The sequence below is a fragment of the Ixodes scapularis genome, unplaced genomic scaffold, assembly GCF_016920785.2.
Source record: "Ixodes scapularis isolate PalLabHiFi unplaced genomic scaffold, ASM1692078v2 PGA_scaffold4__175_contigs__length_147842914, whole genome shotgun sequence".
Classification (NCBI taxonomy): domain Eukaryota; kingdom Metazoa; phylum Arthropoda; class Arachnida; order Ixodida; family Ixodidae; genus Ixodes; species Ixodes scapularis.
The window spans coordinates 147,606,727-147,621,170 of NW_024609879.1; the positions used below are offsets into that span (position 1 = coordinate 147,606,727).

The window sequence follows — 14,444 nt, forward strand, 5'->3', positions numbered from 1 at the left end:
GTTTTGGGGTGTATTATATGGGACAAAGGGTGTAACGATACACCATTTTACACCCTTTTTTCTTGAGAGTGCATTCTCGGCACGGCGTCTGCTTTCGGTATGAGCGGGGCGCTGCTTTCCCCCGGTGCTGCGCTTTCGTAACACTTTCGCCAGGTCCTCAAAGATGGTTTCAAGAATTTGTTTCGTCGAACAACTTCAATCAAGCACAAAATATCAAATATATTTATGAAATATCAACCATGGTACAGTGTACTAGACCCACGGCCACCACAGCGGTGTGGCAGGTTATAATCAACGCGAGCTTATCACTCGCGCTTACTGGAAATTCCTCGTTCGAGGGGAACAATTGCAAGCCCCTATCCCAATCACGAAGGAGGCTCCACGGGTTACCCAGTCTTTACAGAAAGGGATAGAAACACGCTGCTCACGCTGCCCCGGACATCTAAGGGCATCACATACCTATTATTGATCTGTTTCGTGCGGCTAGGAGCCACTTGTCCCTCTAAGAAGAGTGCAAGGTGCAGATCACCATGCACCTATTTAATAGACAAGAGTCTCGTTCGTTATCGGCACTAACCAGACAAATCGCTCCACCAACCAGAAAGGCAATGCACCACCATCCACTGAATCAAGAAAGTGCTCTCAATCTGTGAAGATTGAGAGCTACAAATGGCGGACAGACTGCCGCCACAGCGTTGTCCGCCATATTACTATAATGGCTAGAAATAATATAAGTCTACAAAAAGATGGCCGACCATGGCCGTATTTCCGTCCATAGGTGGAGCTGGTCAAACGCGATCCAGCAAATAGACATAGAGATCAGTGGCATTAGGCGACAATTCCCAATGCCCGGAGAATCCACGTGGAGCAAGTCAGTAAAGAAACCTCGTGCAATTCAACACCAGACTTTATATCTGATGCGATCACAAGGTTGCAAGATGCACATGCCTTCGCACTTAAGCTACAGCTTAAGCTATAAAGCTTAAACATTATAACAGAAGAAATGCCCGTGGAGCACCAGGTCGGTAATATAGTGTTGCGCCAGCTTCACACTCTGATTGATGCCAGGAAATGCATCGCAGAGACTTGTTTGCAGTGATTACACATCGGGATCATGTGTAATCGTGCAGAGAATCGTCTGCAATGTTTACTGCTTCAGTGAAAGCCAAAGTGGACGGCCAGCCAGCATTGCCCGTGCAGATCACCTGGTGGCCTATCACGGGTACTGAACTTTGTTACTGTTATATTGGAATTTCAAGGGAAGACGATTGTTTGGATGTAAAGCAGCCGACACGCCCGCTGTTTCACACGTAACTAGGAGAAAGAAGAAAGGGCGCAGCGCGGACAGGGGTTCCGGGTTATGGTGTTGACCGAGTAAAATCAGTGTGAACCCTGACAGTATAAGTCGCCGCAAATTCCATCTTGTGAAAAGGCAACCATGAAATCAGGGCTTTCATAGCCAGCCGCACAACGCATCTCGTACATCAAATTCGGTTGACAAAGGAAGAGCAGATGGCGAGAAAGTAAGCAACCCTGGTAGGTGACGTTACGAATATTTGCAAACATGGCCGCTTGTGTGTGGATTGAAGGGGTCGTCAATTAAAATTTAATTATGTTTCAAGCCACCAATTCGATGATTGGGAAAGGAAATATAAGATATTATCTGGAGCGTTTTTGTGAAGCATTAGCCTGTAAATGACTCCGTCGAGAAGGGTTCTATGCGTGGTTCGAAAAGCCACATGTGTTGCTGTTTTCGAAACAAAAAAAAAAAAAAAAAAAATTCAATTTGAGATCTGACTTGCTAGCAGTCAGAACCCAGAGCTTGCAGTACTGCGCACTAAACGTTCGTAGTGTCTAGACAACGTAAAATGTCAAAGCCATCATGTGAGTTAACACACGTGTAAACAATTATCATTGTTCGAGGGAAAACTACTTCTGTATGCCGCGCCTCAGAGCAACGAAGCGTTGGGAAAGTCTGTCTGCTCAAGAACTTCGCAGTTCGTAAAGTTTCTGAAAAGTTATTAAGTAGACACTAAAAGTTATGTTGGGCAAGAGTTTTTGTAGTATTTTATATTAAGAAGTGTTACAATCGCCGATACTAAGTGCACATATACCGTATTTATTCGAGAATAGCCGCACTGTTTATGAAGAAAACTTGAGGGTTCGCTTTTCCGCGGAGCACTCAGATTGCCAATCAAAGTGATCAACAGCATGATTCCAGCTTTATACAGGACAGAAATTTATTTATTTTACTTAATTATTTACATACCTCTCAAGGCTCCAAAGGAGCATTACATAGAGGGGGGTGTCGTATAAACTTTTACATAATCATACAATATTTTACAAGAAAAAATAGAAGACATCGTGTCACGCTAAACAGAACCATGAAGGGAAGACATTACATAACAAAAAAGCCACACACGCACTCACATCATTGGAGGCAGTCGACGTGCTAGAAAAAAAGCAATAGACCCAGCGAGCGAGTAACAAACATACAGGGCAATATATGATTCATTCACCCTAAAGATTCACGCAATAACAACATAAATGTATCATGATCAGTGACCGTCGCAATTTCGCTTGCCAACTCATTCCATTCAGTCGCCGCTTGTACGAACGGGGAGTATTTGAACAGATTAGTTCTTGCAAATGAAATATAAACTTTGTAACAATGATCATGACGAGGGGAAATGCGAGCCGGTGGGAGAATGTTGTTTTGACGGAAATCTGAGGAACTATGATAGAGTTTATGAAAATGGGATAACCTTGCGAGGTATCTTCGCTGGTGGAGAGTCAATAAACCAAGTGAACTCTTAAGTTGACTGACGCTTATAGGTGAATACGTTTTTAGTATAAACCTGGTGGCCCTGTTTTGTAATGATTCTAAATTATTAATTAAATATTTTTGATGCGGGTTCCAAATTATAGCTGCATATTCCAACTTGGGCCTAATGAGGGTAGAGTATGCAAGTAGTTTCGTTTCTGCTGTTGCCATATATAAATGCCTTCTTAAGAAACCAAGTGACTGGTTAGCACTCCTAAGGATATAATCTAGATGAGTGTTCCAGGAGAGGTTGGAAGTTAAGTGGACTCCTAAATATTTATATGTGGATACTTTATCCAATTTTGAATCTATAACTTTGTAGTCGTATTGAAAAGATGAGCGACGATTGGTAAATGTCATTATTTTTTTTTATCTATATTTATCTGCATTTGCCACGTGTCACAGCATGAAAGTATGATATCCAAATCACTCTGAAGGGCCAGGCAGTCGCTTTGACTAGATATTTGACGGTATACCACACAGTCGTCTGCAAATAGGCGAATCTTTGAAGAAATGTTGTTGGGGAGGTCATTTATATAAATTAAAAACAAAAGTGGTCCAATAACGGATCCTTGAGGGACACCAGATTTGACATGTATAGGTGGTGAGGGGATGCCATTTGCAAGTACTGATTGTTTTCTATCGTGCAAAAACTCACGAATCCATGTAATTACCTTATCATTAATTTTGAGATATTGTAGTTTTTTTTATCAGACGACTGTGTGGTACACGATCAAAGGCCTTCGAAAAGTCTATAAAAATAGCGTCGATTTGTGAGGATGAGTGAATACAGGTATGCAAATCCGTTACCAGTTCAAACAGTTGGGTTTCACATGAAAGACCACGTTGAAAGCCGTGCTGATTGGGAAATAGCAGGTTGTTTGAGACTAAGCGTTTCATGACAGATCAATATATTATATGTTCTAAAAGTTTACAAAGAACAGAGGTCAATGAAATTGGTCTATAATTAGTTGGGCAATTCCGATTACCAGATTTATAAATCGGCACGACATTTGCTGATTTCCATTCGTTCGGAATGTGGCCAGTATTAAGCGATTGCTGGAATAAGCCGGCAAGCACGGCACCTGATGCATCCTTTGTAAGTTTAAGTAGCTGCGAGCATACACCATCAGGACCCGGGCTGGATTTTGTCGGCAAGCGGTTAATGGCACTGATAACACCATCAATATTGATTTGCACATCGTCCATTTCTGGAATGACGATTGTAGGTGTAACATGGCGGTCAGATAAAGGGAACTCGTCGGTAAACACTTCGCCAAAAAATGTGTTAAGTTTAAAAGCGGACTCGGATGCAGAAAGCTTTACGTCACCTTCTTGAAGTAAAGGAAATGTATTTTTTTCTTTGGGAAGATACCATCTGTGAAGGTTGCATTTGTATGAAGAATCGTGCTCTCGGTCTGGTTATTCGCTATGCTATTTATGTGCAACGCAATGATTGACTGGATATGTGTTCTATGGGAAAGTAGGCGCAAGGGCCTTGTTCATATATAGTGCGGCTATTAATCGCGTAAATACGATACATTCGCACCAACCTTTTCCACCCTTGCCCCCAGCTCAACATGTTTAGAGTCGCATTGAGTAAAGAAATGTGGTTGGTACTAAAACGCTGGTTTTAAATACGTGCTGTTGGAACCCATTTCTGTGCGAGAAAAAAGCATTCACTCTGAGTCCTATCCTCTATACTTTAACACCACTCAGCTTCTCCGTGTCAGGAGATTTGTTGACAGATAAGCTGGCCGAGGCTGAGGAGACTGCGGGGGCAAATAATGTAGAAAGTGATGGTGTAGGATGACTTAAAAGTAATAAAGAAACTAGGCTCTCCCTTTGGCTGCTTCCAAATGAGATGTAATGCGATAGAATATGGGATTGGCGCTGTGACGTAACGTGAGACTGCGACATCACACACTGGGACGTCATGATCCATTTGGTATACAACGTGACGTCACTTGACGTCACGAAGTTGCGTGACGCAGAGACATTACGCATGTGACGTTGCATGAGGGATGTCAGGGGAAGCAGTGTCACATGGCATCACAGTGACGTCATGTGACGCGGTATCACGAAAGATGTATTAAAGTTACACAAGCAGTATAGCTCCTAACTCCTAAAGGAATATTTCTTAGAAACCGCTAAGTTTGGCAGAATTTTACTTTTAGGAAGTTCCATCGTAAAGTTGTTTTGTAACACCCTTAATGTGTTCGCCATGGAAGAAGCTGAATTACACCCTTAAAGGTGATTCTTTTTTTATATAGATGCAACATTAATTTTTAATATGCCTGTTAGGAAAATTATCGTTTTTCTAGCTATACATACTGATTTAAAGGGGTAGTGCAACAATTTTAATGTTGAAAAAATCGGCGGTTTGTATTTTTTATATTGTTTATTCAAGCACAAGTGACCCCAAACGCTTCACCTTGCTCCGAAAAACAGCTATTCGGCTGCGTAAGTGCAAAAAAAAACGGATTATTTGCCAATCGGGAGCGTGTTCCGGTTACGGGAACTACGAGGATAGCGTCTCTGGGGGATACGCGGAAATCAACATAACCTGTCCCCCTCCGCTGCTACACTCGCCGTCAGCCCCGTGGCGAACCGTCCATTGTGTCGATCGCTCACCGCGACTTTCGACGATGCAAATTCTTTAAAAGCCGACAATCTAGGAGGAAGCGGCTAGGGACTAAAGAGAGAACCTAACAGGAAACCACGTGATCCCCAGAGTACGTCACTCCAAAGGCGACGTCGAGAGTCGAGAGGCACTTTGACCCTCTATCGTTTTTTTTTTTTTTTCTTTTTTCTTTTAATGAAGTTTAGCTGTTGCAAAAAAGTACGGTTTTCTGTTCTTCGTTTCATAGGTGACCCAAATTAATTTCCTCAGTTAATTGGCCAAAGTCCTAAAATCATTGCACCGCCCCTTTAGAAGGACAATGGCATACCCAAATTGGTGTTCATTTTTTTTTAATTTTTCGCCACGAGATTTAATACGGTGTCATAAGACCAATCAATATTGTGCTGCAGAGTCAGGTTTATTTTTAAAAAAAGGAACAAAGCACGCAATTTCCCAAAACCGAAACCGCAACTGCACCGGGTAGGAAGAAGAAATGTGGAGGAGGGAGAGAGTTTTTGAAGTCAGGTTACTTCACCCGACCGCAGTTCCTTTTTTTTTTTTCTTTTTTTTTTTTGGGGGGGGGGGGGGGGGGGGGCAAAATGAAGCACTTCCTACATGACGTTAGCGCGTTTTCCAAGCTCTTACCAATTCATTTTTGTAAGACTAGCGATGCGTTTAGACACGTGAAGGGGCGACGACTGGGCGACGTCTTTGTGCAAATTAGTTCGGTGGTCGGACGTGTCGTACGGAATAAATCCTAATTGTTTTGATCGGTAGACGATTTCTCTTTCAAAGTTAGACCGAATCGCCGGTGCCGCGAGCAACAGTTCTGAAGTAAAGGTCTGACGCCGGTCGTCAGCCGCCATCACATAGTCCGCTTCGTACAGCTGACCAACCCGCGACTTCCGCAATACGACGCCATGATTAGTATTATGCAAGGGATTCACAGAGTGCTTTTAGTCCTATGTGGAAGTTTTTTTTTTTTTTAATCAACGTATTTACAGGTATTTAGAAGCCACGAAAAGTGGGTGTCATATTTTTTTTCTATTTATAATATCGGATATGTGCCTTCGATGACCTATGATATTGATTATCTATGGTGGTTGTGTCTAAACCATAGAAAATGGCACGTGACCCCGGAAAAGATATAGTGAGCGCGACTGAAACCGCTTAGTCCTCGATCAGCGGTTTTCGGGCGGAAATAAAACGAATTTCGAGCTCCAAATAGTGTACTTGGTAGTTTTAGGCATTCAAATGAACTGGGCAAATAAAAAACTCGGCGAGCATATATACACTGTGAGTGTCCTTTTGAGGAATAAATTATATATTGTTCACTTGATTATTGGTTAATCGTCGCCTCAACTGCACAACGGCATTGAAACGGTACAGTGTCCAAGTAATGCACTAACTATCATAAAAAGCTGCAATAAAACGTTGTCATGACAAGTGGCAGAAATAAATTATCGTCGAATCTCGAACGGATTTGATCGCAAGCTTGGGCATCAGAGGTGAGTTGCGCCTATTGTTTCCAAATCCTCCCAGTGGCTTCTCGGCCTTGCGAGCTTATGGAGACTTCACGTCCATATGTTGCTCTAATCGTCAGTCGGAATACATCATCAAGCTCTCAGTACGATTGGTGACGTCACGTTGAATGTCAGCGGGTCACAGAATCCACTCTCCCGAGGTTGTTGCTCTCAAAATGCACGAATAATGTCTAAACCCGGCTGAAATTTTAATTTTCATGAACAAGAAATGCAACATTCGTGCTGCAGCACAAGTTTGCCTGACGGCATTACAATACCATCAGACAAAAAGAACGCAGCCCCCTTATTTGACGCAAAAAAAAAACAACAAATAAACAATAACAAAGCGCAAACATGTTTAACGACGGAAAACCAGCCGCTCCCTAAACCTACAACGAAATTCTTCGCAATATCGACATTTTGATCCATTTTGGATGCGAGATCGCGCGCTATAGAGGCTTCGTCCCTTCTTTATCTTAAGCCATGGGAACTGCCCTTTCTGATTACGGGGTGTTCAGCGATGATAGGGCACGTAGAGAAACTTGACGAAACACAAGGATAGTGCGCTTTGACGCTGTCCGATTGATTCCATCAGTTCGTGGCGTCGGCTGCATTTCGACTTAAAGGTGAAACGGAGGATAGGCGATATTACCGCGTACGTGGCGCGACGCTGGGAAGGAGGAACTTTTAATCTTTTTTGAGTACATTGAAAAGTATGTTGAAACTGATCAATTTCTTATTTTCGGGAAGGATTTTAACTGTATTTGTACAGGGCATGACAGAGCTAATGGGGCACGGTATAAGGACGCTAGCAGCGAGCTCTCGAATAATATGGTCAAAGGTAGTGAGTTCGAAGACGTTGCACACTGTACGTGAAGTCGACGAGGTGTACAGTACGCGCATTTTCAATGTTCTTCTCGACCTTGTCAGAGGATGCGAATTGTATGGAGTTGATCCCGTCTCCCTTAGGGGTCATGCTCTAACATTCTTTACGCTTTGTTCATCTAAAGAAACGCCGAAGGAGTTTGTTTGGGATTTATGGAAGTTTAATACACAGTTTCTAAATTAATGTTTTGTTAATAGGGATAGCCAACATCTTGAACATTTGGTAAGAGCAATTGGGGAAGAGTTCAGATTTAAATGACAATTGTTCAAACAGGAAATTATGATGATAGCTCTTGGACACTCCCATTTTTGAAGCACAAAGGGAAACGAGAAGCGAGTGGTTTAAACGCACTACTTCAGAAGTTGAAGAGGGAGAAAAGTACTTCTCCCAGTTAATTTTCTGAAATAATCAGTATAAAAATATTTATGGCTTATTATTATGCAATTGCGTTTCAAGCGTGAACGTTTTAGCATCCCAAACGTTTAGGGATATGCTGAGTTTTCAGACGGGAAAAACACCTACCTTCACGACGTTCTTGATTAGATAGTAAACGCGTACCATGAGTAGACTCGATAGTTGTTCCCAGAATGAAGCGATACTACCGCTAATCGGGCTGATAAACCTAGCGATCCTCCAGCCTTCCTGCTCCCGGGCTCCTCTCCCTCGGTGCGCACAGAGGTCGAGCTCCTCCTCAAGTACCCTTCTGGTCATATGACATCTCCGTTAACCAATCAACGTCGAGTACCTCACTCCTCCTCTCCCACTCATCAACCAATCAAACTTCGTGAAACCCAATTAAAGCGTGGCCTCGCGGCCATGCTCTTATCTGGGCTTCACGAAATGCCAAACACACATTCAGAGAACGTTTCGCATTAAAACATGTGACAATTTATTTATTTATTTATTTTCAATACCCGCCCGTGTGTGCATTATAGTGGGTGTGGGACAAAAGTTACTTGACACCTAGGTGCATAGGAAAGGCAGGCGCTGCCTTAAGTGACCAGTTCACAAAAAGAACGCTGAGAGGGAGAGTCCAGATGATGATTATAAGGTAGAAAACCAATAAACTAGGAATAGAATATACAACATGTATTAAACACTGAACAAGGAAATAAAAAAATGAGTTTTCTTGTACCGAAAAAGTTACTCTGGTAATTTATTCAATCTCTAAATAGTGTATGAAAAAAAAAAACACGAATAATTGAAGATGTCAATTTTCGATTACAGAGGTTTAATCTTTGAGTGGCCACGTCTACGAAAACTGAAGTGTGGTGGAAGAATGTATCTTTATTAATGCCAGATATTTCATGATAAATGGCTTGTAGTAGTTTTAGACTCGTCGAAATCGGAGAGGCTGCCACCTAAGCTCATGTTTTTAGACCGGTCACACTTTGACGACAACTATAAGAATTCAGGACGAACCTGGCAGATCGGTTCTGAATTCGTTCAATATTATGATCTAGATACTGCTGGTAGGAGTAACAAGTTTAAGAAGCGAATTCAAGGATTGGCCTGATGTTTGTACGGTACAAGGTATTTTTTAACTTCACGTGGACAGTCTCTTATAATGCGTTTGATGAATCATAGCAGCATCTGGTTAGCCTTAGTGGTCATGTAATCACTATGGTGGTTCCAGGAAAGATTATGTGAAAATAGACACCTAAATATTTTACTTGTCGTGACAGTCGGATACTGACGTTCTTGATGTGGTACATGCTGATGAGAGGATTTCTTTTTCTAGTAAATCTGTCAAAGTGGCATTTCCTGATGTCCACATCCATCACCCATGTGGAGCACTTGGTTGTTATACTATCGATGTCCCCCTGGAAAGCGATACAATCATCAATAGCACTGACTGCACGATAAATAACGCAGTATTTTGTATAAAGACGATAGAGAAGGAAATGTTTTGAACAATATCACTAATAAATATAAAAAATAAGAATTGTATTACCACAGAGCCTTGGGGCACACTAGAAGTTACCGGGATAAAATTAGATGATTCATCGTTAATGATCACTGCTTGAGTCCAACCACATAAATAGTCAGCTAACCTTCCGAGAACATCATCCGACATTTTGAGGGCCTTTTTTTTGTGAAAAACAAATTTGTGAGAAACAAGGTAGAACATTTTCCGGAGGAGGAGGAAGGAGGAAGAACCTTCCGAGAACATCATCCGACATTTTGAGGGCCTTTTTTTTGTGAAAAACAAATTTGTGAGAAACAAGGTAGAACATTTTCCGGAAATAAAAAAAAAAGTACAGTCCCAGCCTTTGTCGCATGTGTTCGCTAGGTCATAATAAAACTCTACCAACTGAGTTGTGCAAGACAAGCCTGGGCGGAACTCATGTTGAAACGGACCGAAGAAATGGTTCGAATGTAAGTGTTGCACAATGTTAGTGTAAATAATATGGTCCATGAATTGAGAAGTCGTGCTTAAAGTGAAATGGGCCTGTAATTGTCTACTTTGTTTAGGGGACCGCTTTTATGAAAAGGCACTATAGAAGCCATCGTCCAATCCGAAGCTAACACCAGTCTATGAGCGATTTAGTGAACAAGACATACAGATACATTGAAAGCAAACCTGAACTCACTTTGAGGACACTGTTTACAATGTATCTGGGCAGGTTGACTTGTCAGGAATTAGCGATTAAAGAAGTTTAATCAGGTCATCCGAGTTAAACACGAGCTGTTTCATGCTGTTTGTCAGAGTGTCGTCAGAGGTCAAAACTGGACAGTCACAAGAAACAGGAAGAGTAAAGTCTGCCTCGAAGTAGTTGCTGAAACGCGTTAATTTTGCCTGGTCATCGTAGAGAGCCTGGTCGGATACATCGATTGGCGCAATACCTACTTGGTAATTTTTATTGTTTTTAACAAACTTCCAAAATAATTTAGGGTTTCTCTTAAGGGGATCACTCAAGTCACGATGATAAGCCTTCTTAGTTTCCCTTAAGATGTTTCCCAAAGTCACACAACCTTGCAAGTGACATTCTGCGGTACGATAAGTAAGCACGTTGCTTCTTTCTTAATAACCGCAGTATGTTCCCATTTATTCAAAGCTTGAGATTTAGTTTTCATGGTGTAATTACTTTATTACGAACACGTAAATCAAATAAATTATTAAGCCTGAACTTAAGAAGTTTTTACAGATGTTCATCCCGTAACTGCGCATTTCAATACCGAAAGAAAAAACAGCACTTGTTCTTCGGAAAGGCCAGTGTCATTACCCTGGCCATAAAAGTAAACTTTCCGTGTGCACGGCCTTACCGGCATTGCTAGCTTGCAGCTTATGCTTACAGTGGCTATGTCCTGATCACTGATCCCTGGAAGGTGTCAAGTTGCTATCTGCCAGACGCAGAGCTCCGGATGCCCAGCGGGATTTTCTCCCTCAATAGCACCTCAACTCGCTGGGATGTATGACATTCGCTGAATAATATATATTGCCTCGATTTGATTTCTGCCTGGCGCGAACGCTTTTGTATTGCGGTAGCCCCCCCCCCCCCCCCCCTTCCCTCCTCAGAGCCAATGCCTCCTGGACGCGCTTTTATCTGGGCTCCACATAATGCCGAACACCTAGCCAAAGAAAGTTCCAGGTTAAAATAACCTAATCTTAGAGTGTTGCTCTTAAAATCTATGATGCATACCGAAAGCCTTCAGCACATTTTATTTTCACCAACGAAACAAAAATCGTGCAGCACCGCAAGCACAAGTTCGCTTCAAATCATAGTAACAACCCTAAACGCCGGGCAGAACAACGGGGTGGGAGCGTCAAAGCATGTGCGTCAGACAAAAAAGGGCACCATTATTTTTGAGAAAAAAAAAAAAAAGCTGAACAAAACCTAAGTCAAAACATGTATGACGACGTAAATCGAGCCGCTTTCAGTAGCAGATATAACGCCATCCTTTCTTAGTCAGAGCTGCAGTTTCCACGAGGGTCAGAAGTACAAGAACAAACTTTACAGTCACAAGTTCGTAGACCAGCCTGGTCTCGAAAAAGATTTAACGATCACCTTACAAGCAGCCTTTTTTGTCACCAGGTGTGTGGTTCTTCATCCTTGCACCTCAATAGCAGGTCCAATTCTGTTCAGCCTGGTTCAGTCGAGGCTCTTCACCTAAATAAAAAGGTGAGTGGCTCAAATTCAATAAACTGGCTGACTCAATATTTTGGAAGCCCAAAACTGAGGAACAAAACGGGGGACCATACGCACGCATTCCGGTGTCCTTTCCTCCCTTTTTTTTTTTTTTTTCTATATCCGTCTCGGGTATCAAGTTGTTAAAAGATCCCCACCTCTTCCTTATCTTTTCAGTTATTGCTTGACAAACTCAGATTCACTACAGCTCGGCTGCCTTTCTCTGATATTCGATTCGGTTTATTCAGATGGGATTGTGTTTATCGGCGCAAAAGTTCGACAGTACTTGTCTGGTCGAAGTTCACACCATACGTTTTATACACTTAATGATGTAAAAGCTTGTTCAAGGGCCAACACTTAAAGTGTGTTTCACAAATATACTTGCCGTGTAACCATTGTTACTGGAAATATAGCTATTAGGGGGTCTCGTTATATTTGCAGGAGTGGTGGGCGATGTTTTGCGACTTTTGTTTTTATTTAGTTATCGGCAATTTTCGCCGAGTGTTTTCGAACCTACTTTCACAGCTTTGACTTTAGACGGCCAGTTGATGTGAATATCTGATTCACTAAAGAAGGCTGGTGTGTGAACCTATTGCCACAGCTTTCTATTCTAACTGCTAGGTGTTTTTTTTTTTTTTTTGCAAGAGTCCCCAACAGTTAGTGTCCAAGAATAGATCCTACTGCCGTAAAGCGAGCCGCGAAAATAGGCACCTGCATATCTAAAGCTCAAAGGTTCACCGAATGTTCATTTATATATAGCCTTTTACCTGATGAAATTTTAAGACGTAATTCCTTTTCTCTGCACTTTGAAACAAACAAACAATAAACGGCGGACGCAGTCGAAGACGCCCGAGTTAGCAATGGTTGTAACTTGTTTCGCAATCTCCCGATGTGCAGAGCGAGCAGATGACGCAATCTGTCGTCCGCCGTTAACCCCGGCAAGTTAATTGGTCTCATTTTTTCACAGAAAGCTAGGCAGGTCTTATAATTTTCCCAAGTGAAATCCATTACGCCAGTGCAGATTCGTTAAAACGTATAGCATACTATGTGCAGGCGTCACTTTTTTGGCTTGTTTTAGAGACCTATATTTTATTGGAGACATTCCATATTATTCATGAATGCCGACCTAACTTATTTTCCGTGTCAATATTGCAGCTAAATATTCCCAGCTTCACTTGAGGAATGCTTTTGGCAATTGTCGTGGGTGTCCTGGTGCTCTGGCAAGGCTTCGCAGGTGAGATAGCATTTTAAGTGGCGCAGTTTCCTCGCTCCGATGGCTCAGTTTCCTGACTGATTTAGATAGCATGAAGGTTCACAAAATGTTGACCACAAATTCAATTTGCGAAAGTAAATGTGTACGATTGTGTACAATTAAATATCGAAATGGCGGATGGACTAGAAGCGTGAAATGGTGAAGAGTGAAGATCTGAAGGACTTATCTGTGGAAATGCTCAAAAGCTTCAGAGCTTCAAAGTCTGAAGTTTTGCCGCATAATTTGTTATCAATACATTTGGTAACAACTTACATAGGCAATTGCATCAAAAACCGACCTGTCGGGTAGTCATATTATAAAGGGTGTTTGATTTTAAATGCAGCAGGTTGAAAAAAAAGAGGGCGAGAGTTAGGCAATTGTTGTCTTCACCAAGACTTTATCAGACTCGGCGGACATTAAAAGAGTGAATAATTGTCATGGTAAGTTAACTAATAAACAAACATTTGTGAATTAGGGGTAAGATTTTAACTGCAGTATTGGCGGCAATTACAATTAGACGCCAAACCGACTATGATAACTTGCAAATACGTAATGTTTTTCCAGATATTAATTGGTGAGCGTCCACCTTTTTTTACTGAGTTTAAAAATGGTGCGCAAGTAGCGCGCCGCAAGCCTTGCCCACAGTGAAGCTTAGAAGAGTGATGTAGTCGATTTAGTCAAATCGTAACTTGTGTAGTTTGTGTACCCACCACGGCCACGCTGTGCGAGATATTAGGGAGTTTTAGCAGGTCGTTTCCACACGAACGAACGCATCGGCGACGCCACTGGGCTTGCGCGCAGGATTCGTTCGGGGTGTCGGGAGGCTCTTGTTTGTTTCTTCCATTCCGGCCGCTGGAGTCGTCACCGCAACGCAGCCAGCACCTTTCACGACTCGGTTAAAAAAAGATGGCGGTCGGTGTGGCGACTGACTTCGCCGACCCAGCCGAGCGTTAGGCTTACAAATGCGGGAGGCGATTTGCCATCCTGTTAGTTTGCTTCTTTTGAGAGGTTGAACCAATTCATTTCGAGGACCGCTCACAATGGTAAGCGATCGTAAATGCTATAAACTCCGCATGCTAGTAAATGTTTGTGATCTGCGAGCAGAGTAGCTGTTGTGGCGACCGCGAGCAGACAAAATTATTTGGTTCGACGGCACACAACGTGAATGATCATTAAAGTTCAAAATGACAAAGACACACCACATGA

The 14,444-nt window shown here is 42.3% G+C and overlaps 1 protein-coding gene across 1 annotated transcript in view; it reads left to right on the plus strand.

The window, feature by feature from the left end:
• Positions 1 to 13,168: 13,168 nt before the first annotated feature.
• The window catches only part of LOC120844277, a 29,543-nt gene continuing 28,267 nt past the window's right edge, over positions 13,169 to 14,444 (plus strand). The window contains exon 1 of the mRNA XM_042293324.1: positions 13,169 to 13,220. Coding sequence (XP_042149258.1) covers positions 13,169 to 13,220 — 52 coding nt within the window. The remainder of the gene's footprint in view (positions 13,221 to 14,444) is intronic.